Genomic DNA, 7,182 nt, shown 5'->3' on the forward strand with positions numbered 1-7,182 from the left:
TAATTGATGTAATTGATTTAATGGCACAATAATTTATTTGTCAAACTTCTTTTTGACCCTATAATTTATTTTAATATGCCAGTTATATATTTATACATTTATTTCCAATAATGATAGGTTTGGTCCTCCATAGTCTCGACATAAGATGATTTTAGTTTAAAATTCTGGTGCTGCTGAGCATTAATTTTATTCTATTTTTCCTCAATTAATAAGTGGACTGAGGAAATATAATATCAAGGAAACAGTTAGAAAACAAAAGCATATAAAACAAATTGAAGTGAATAAGTCTGACAGAATGTAGAGGGTTTTGCAGTAATAAGTGCTTGGATGGCTGTGATGAATGTGTGTGTGTTCCTCAGACAGATTTTATTGTATATTTTTGTTAAAAACACACATAAATTTTCCTGTTTGATTTATGTTCAACTGTGAAGAGATATGCTCTGTTTTATTTGTTTCATACATACTGAATGAGACGTTTATTAGACATAAAAAGGTTTTTCTTACCGACACAGTTGCCCTGTGTGCCCCGTCTGAAGCCAGCGGGGCAGGAGGGTTTGGGGTTGCACCTGAACGAACCCTCTGTGTTGACACACTGGAAGCCGGCTCCGCAGCTGTGGGTTCCCTGTATGCACTCGTTGATGTCTGCGGGAGGAGAAAGCCATTGAGTGGACGAGGAGCGACGAGAGCGATGATTCTGTAATATCCCATCTGTCCTCTGGATGGCACTGTGGTGAAGTGGCAGTTTTGTTTCACCACATGATCACTAATCATATTTAATACGACCAAACAGCCTGGACTTAATGTTTCAATTAGATCAGTAGCGCTAATGGCTCAACACGGAGGATTATTCTTCCTGTTCAGAGTGATCAATGCTGAGTCACTTTTTCTCAGTCAATTCTCCACATCTGTTTGTATAACTTTAAATAAAACCAGATGATCTGGAATAAACGTCTATACAGTCTGGAATGGGACAGGGTGGGCACACTGCTCAGTTTCTTTTTTTTATTCCAAACAAAGAATCTAAGGGCCCTAAAGCAGCTTTGGCAGGTGGCCCTGTGGACGTAGGGTCTGCTGTAGGTTCAGTAATGGGCGACTGAGCATCTCACTCCTGACAGGAAGTGAGCCGACAGCTGAGTGAGTCTGACAGAGACGGAGGCAAAAGGAGAAAACTAAAAGAAGGAAAAGAAATGAAAAATTGTCTTTTCAGTAAACGGGCTCAGTGGAGAGGCAAATGTTCAGCCCCGTTGGAAACCTTCACAGATTTTCTCTTTAAGCGTGTTGAATACATCAAAGAAATTACAACAGTACATGAAAAAATGATGCAGAAACACTTCATCTCTTTTGAGATAAAGATAAAATCTGAACCCCGTGGCCTGAAAAATCTTATTGAGATATAAACTTAGCAGAAAAAGTAATGAAATTTGTGTTTGGTACCATACCAGACTCCTTTTATTTATTAAGCACTTAAAACAGCACAAGGCCAACCAACGTGCTGCAAAGCAGACACATCGAGGACATAAAGTAAATTACATGAGTTTAAAATACAAAACATTTTGAAATTAGTGCAAAAAGCTAATTACAGTGGGACATATGGATGAATTAGATCAGAGAGGTAAGATGAGGCGGAGATGTTTAGGCATTTAAAAACATACAAGAGGATCTTAAAGTGATTTCTTACTTTTTCTGCTAAGTTTATATATATTTAAACAATACTGCATTCTCATGGTTAAAGATATGAAGGATTATTACTGTTTTTAGTGCCTAATTTAAAACTGTTCTTTTTGACAGTATTAGTGTGCATCGTTTGATAAATCTGAACAATTTATATCATATTTTACAGGAAAAAATCAGTAAAAAAAAACATTAAAAAGTCTCATAAACACATTTTATTCACAGTGGAACACAGTAAACATATTAAATGCTAGAACTAAAGAAGTTGTTTCACTTTCAAGAAAAAATAAGGTTATTTAGAATTTGACAGCAGCAGCAATTTAATAGATTGCAACCTTTTTTTAAACTTGTCTCTTTTATCAGTGGTTTGAAGTAGTAAAAGTCTGGAGGCTTACCACTAAACACACTTCTTGTTTAACCATTAAACGTCATTAGTTGCGCAGATTAGCTGTGTGTGTGCGTGCACGCGTCTGAACCACAGAAGCTCATTTACTGGGTGAAACAGCACTTACAGCCTATCTGAAACTCACGCGTCGCGGAGGCCCTTCATCCTGAAAGTGGCTGCAGTTCAGACTGAACCGACCCAGTTTACAGAGAAATAATGAGACGGATGGAGAGCTTTACTGTTACAACCCACAGCACCAACTGCAGTGGCAAATTAAGCAGGTCCCTACAGAGCAAGTAAATACAACCTTTAAAAATAAATTTGGCAATCTTTGGACAAAATCATCAGCGTACGAGTTTTGGATAACTCTCATCTACTACCATCTAGTTCTACTTCAGCATCTGTAAAAGTGACTGAAGTTAGCCATTTATTTATTTATTTGTTTATTTTTGTTTGCCAAGATTACTTCACTGCGGTGGACAATTGAAACTGAATTGACACAAATGTTAATCAGTTGTAGATGCACATCCAGTAATTACTTTTAGAGATTTTGATTCAAATTAGTGCAGAGGTTAATGAGATATTTTGTTGACAGACACACAGGCAGGCAGGCAGGCACAAGGCATTCCTGTACATCCTGCCTTTATGTTTTTGCCTCAAAGTGTACAAAGTGCCCTTCCTGACATGACCTCGGACCACCAAGTTGCCACAGCCCACCTGTGTGGAATAAGGGGTCTGCCATCCTGGGGTGAACAAGAGTGGAAGCAGGTATGGACCCTTCACCTCTCACACTCACACTTTTAACGTAACGATCAGGGGATTTGAACCAGCGACCTTCAGATCACAGGCTTGCAATCTCTATCTCAGGGGTCTGCAACCTGAGGCTCTGGAGCCACATGTGGCCCTTTGGTCCCTCTGCAGCAACTATGAAGCTTTGACCAAAACTAACATGAGATTGATTTTTTGTTGTAGTTTTTTTATACCCACAACAGAAAAAACAAGCTTTAACTGTGTTTCTGTTCATTTGTTCACAAATACGTTTGAACTACTAATGCAAGAAGTGAAACATGTTGGTTAGATCATGTTAGTAGTTTGTTTACTGCTTCAATAATCCAGCTTCCAGCCTTACACTGTGATATATGTTTTCTCAAATCCATCAAGAATTTTTTGGAATACCTCAGAAGAAATATGGTGAATTCATTAGATAGCAATGACAATTTAAATTTTTTTAAATAAATTTAGTATAAACAATTTTTTATGTTTAAATTAATATTTTATTTGTTTTTTTATCCAAAAATATAGCCTGGCAAAAACCAGCCTCTTGTCCTTCACTTTGCTTTATACAGAGGGTCTGGACTCACGGCTAAAAAGAAGCCATTCTTGCAGGAGGCGTGGCCTCTGTTGAAGTTTAAAATGATTGGCTTGGTTGGTCGCGACATATGTCGCTGTGAAGGAGGCTAAGCTAAGAAGCTAACCGGAAATCACGTGCGCTGTAAACAACCCTACTGAGAGGAGAGACGTACCGAGCCAAACGAGACGGCTGTAAATGAGAGCTGCTGCTTTGTCAGATAAATTTAATTTAATTTGGAAGCCTTATCAACACGGACTGGCTTCATTCACTTCCTCCACTGCTGCATGCTAGACTAACTAGCAGACACTGCACAGAAAATCGACATTCTGTTCACTGATTGGCCCTGACGAAAAGTCTTCTGAAGAAATCCTTCTCTATGGGAGAAATCCCAGACGGAGCAGTGAAGGGAAACTAGAGTTGAGCGAAACTGCCTAGGAAGGCGAGGGCCAGGCTACCAAAAATATAGAAATAATAATAAATGTTCTAATGTATTTTACATTTTCAGTCTTATAATGTCCCCCCCACTGACCGGAAACCATCACTTCAGCAAACTCAAAGTGGCCCGTGGGCCAGCAAATGATCATTTGATTTGTAGTATTTAATAGAAATGAGATATGAAGGTATCTGATGTTTTTTGTTTTATTTTAATTTAATTTTTTTGTTTAAGCTTGAGTTTGTTGGTTAAAGTTGTTGTTTTTTTTTAAACAAGGGGCAGATATGATTAGATTTTTTTCTTCACTCTACACCCTGTTTCATTCATGGCAGGATTTACTTTTTATTTTTACTGCATATACTGTAGAATTTATTTTTATGAATGAAATAAATTGAATGAACATAATCACACGTAGCATGTTTTGTGGCTCTGGACATATTTTATCAGTGTGCCAGGGGACAGAAATGGCTCTTGTGATTGTAAAGGTTGTAGACCCCTGCCTAACCTCTGAGCCCCCACTCCCACCTCTTTAAAATATACAATAGTTTGTTGTTTATTGTTGCCTCACACCAACAGCAAATGTTTTAGACAACTTCTGTCGACTCGTGATCAATTTGTTACGACTAATTAACTCATATAGGTTATATTTTCATTAGCATTACAGTATGTTTACCTCTAAAAGAGGCTTCCAGTTGATGTTTTTTATTCCATCTCCAGCATAGACAGTTTCAGTGTTGGACAACATTTTCATATCCTGGCATAAGTTGTCTAAAACTTTAAAGTGTGACAGGAACTTTATGTGTACTGGCACATTAACTGACATGACTGCTAGATGTGAGGATTTTGTAAAATGTCAGAATCTCAGTACGTAACTCTCAGGGGGGGGGACTGGTGATTCTTTTCGAACAATTCACCTTCCGTGCATTGTGGCCCTCGCTAACTTGTTCACAGTGGGTGGAAGTGATCTCGTTGATGCTGTCTGCCGCTGATAAGGTGCAGATTACCTTTGCAAATGTCACCGTTGATCTGGTATCCAGGGGGGCAGGTGATCAGTCTCTGACAGGCATAACTCCCCGCGGTATTCACGCAGCGCTCATTAAACTGGCAGGCGCCAGGAGACAAACACTCGTTTACGTCTGGAGGAAAAGAATCGAGACAAATGTGTGAGGGAGAGGAGCACAGGAGATGAAGTGGGGTGGGGGGATGGGGAACAAGGCGTAGTAAGTGGAAAAAAATGGCTAAGGAGAAACATCCACACAATAAACAGACATTGTCTGCTTTCTGTGTTGCCGCAACAATTTGATGATGTAACCAGAGACAGACCACCAGTTATGATGGAACTCATCCCCCAGGAGACAGCCCGGACATGTGGTTCAGTATCTGATTGGCCCAATGATAGAACGCACGGTCGACAGCTCTGAGAGGAAAATAATGGGCATCTATGGTATGAAGTTGGGGAGATTTGTCGTGATAATGCATGGATTGTTGGGATAATCCCTCTGGTATAGATTTAGGATTGGGAACAAGATGAAAACTTCTCCCACAGGGGGATTAGTGCTGTATCTGCTCTGCAAATCTGGAGGCGCTGATGAGTGAAAGAGACAAATCAGCGGCAGACGGTCCCGCCATGAGGGCTTCCTCGGCTGGAACCGAACTTCCTCGGGCTTGAAGAGAAAACCGGGATGGATTTCAAAGTCTATCCTTCACTTCTGTCACGACGGAAGATTTTCAAAAAAAAAAACCTTCTCCTGCTTGCCTCACCACCGGGTTTGAGCTGCCTTTACCTTCGCAGGAGCGTCCGTCGGCTCGGAGGGAGAAGCCCGGAGAACAGGAGCAGTGTGGCCTTCCAGCCACCGGGGTGCACTGCTGCTCACAGATGTCGTTTCCTGCAAGCGATAATGGCACAGTCAGGACTCATGAATCCAATGTACCGCTGCTTTACAACACAGCAGCATTTTATTCTAAAACAGATAAGGACTCTGTTGCTCTATGTGGTAAACAAGAATCACCGTTTCCTTTAGTTTTAACAGCTCAGCTTTGGCCATTTTAAACGTCTGCATTATGTTTTGGGACAGTGGGACCTTGTACAGAATATAATACAAAGATCCTAAAAGACTACAACACAATGAAAACCTGCTTTTCCTCTAAATACATACACCTCAAAACAACGACAACAACAACAAAACGACTCATCGTGAGCCGTTCCTTCGCCTCATTAAGCTGAATATCAAACCTTCGCAGGGGTCGAATGGGACAGCAGGCTGGTGGGGAGCTGAAAGTGGTGAGGTGGTCTCCTCTCTGTCATCCTCACGCAGTTTGTTCTCCTCGTCCACAACCTCTGCACAGACATGAGTAATGTCAGAACAGCAGCAACCAGTTGCTCTGTAATCACCGCTCCATCATCTCTACCTGCGGTCCTGGTTAGAGATTTGTGCAACACCTGCAATAAGGTGAAGCTAGTGGCTACTGGTGAAAGCTGTAAAAGCAACAGAGGCGGGGATGAAGAAAAAACAGCCCTGGGCTCAGACATACATTTAAAGCTCTCCATACCTCACTATAATTTTCTGACATCGCTGGCTTTAGCTTCATGTTGAGACAGGCTTGTGATGGTAAAAGTGGGTTGTTGATTGGCTCATTGCGTAAGGCTTGAAAATCACTCAAGAAAACTTTTCCATTAGATTAGTTTGAAACGAGAAGCAAAAATCAAAGCTGGCTATGTGAGTAAATATGGAGCGCCATAGTCGAATAGAAACATTTCAGAACCTTTTTAATGTTATTTAGCTCAGCGTCCTTATATTTTGCTAATATTTATTAAATGGTAAATGTTATGTTTAATGATAAATCCTAAATGATAAAATTTACATTTAAGAATTTTGGAACAAAACGTAACCTTCGTTGTTGGTGATGTCATCATCCAGCAAAAAAAAGCAAACACTACCACTGCTGCTGCTGCTAATGTTGCTAAAATGCTGCTGGTGATGGTATTTAAAATTTAAATTCAAATGTGTTCATTGAAAACAGTTTGGATGGTACCTGTGGTCTGGCAGTTTAAAATGCAGCTCAGACACCGGCTGCAACTGCAAGTTTGATGTCTTGTAGGGAAGCGTTAGCGGCGTTAGCAGCATTAGCGTTTGCTTTTGTTGCAGGATGATGATGTCATAACAAAAGCCTCACACCAACAATAAAGGCTGCCTTCCATTCTGAGATTCTTAAATGTAAACTTTAACATTTAATATTTAACTTTTACATTTATATCCACACATTTAGATTTAGGATTTAACAATTAAATATTCCATTTAAGATTTACATTTAGTAAAAATTAGCTAAATGTAAGAACAATAA

The 7,182-nt window shown here is 39.9% G+C and overlaps 1 protein-coding gene across 3 annotated transcripts in view; it reads right to left on the minus strand.

The window, feature by feature from the left end:
• fbln2 (fibulin 2) overlaps window positions 1-7,182 on the minus strand; it is a 47,385-nt gene that overhangs the window by 11,136 nt on the left and 29,067 nt on the right. For 2 of the 3 annotated variants that reach the window (XM_014025481.1, XM_014025479.1), the window contains exons 7-10: window positions 6,074-6,178; window positions 5,625-5,726; window positions 4,845-4,976; window positions 505-642 (exon numbers count right to left, since the gene is read on the minus strand). In XM_014025481.1, coding sequence (XP_013880935.1) covers window positions 505-642; window positions 4,845-4,976; window positions 5,625-5,726; window positions 6,074-6,178 — 477 coding nt within the window. The remainder of the gene's footprint in view (window positions 1-504; window positions 643-4,844; window positions 4,977-5,624; window positions 5,727-6,073; window positions 6,179-7,182) is intronic. The other variant, XM_014025480.1, reaches the window with a different exon arrangement.

This window comes from Austrofundulus limnaeus, unplaced genomic scaffold (assembly GCF_001266775.1).
Source record: "Austrofundulus limnaeus strain Quisiro unplaced genomic scaffold, Austrofundulus_limnaeus-1.0 Scaffold478, whole genome shotgun sequence".
Taxonomy (NCBI): domain Eukaryota; kingdom Metazoa; phylum Chordata; class Actinopteri; order Cyprinodontiformes; family Rivulidae; genus Austrofundulus; species Austrofundulus limnaeus.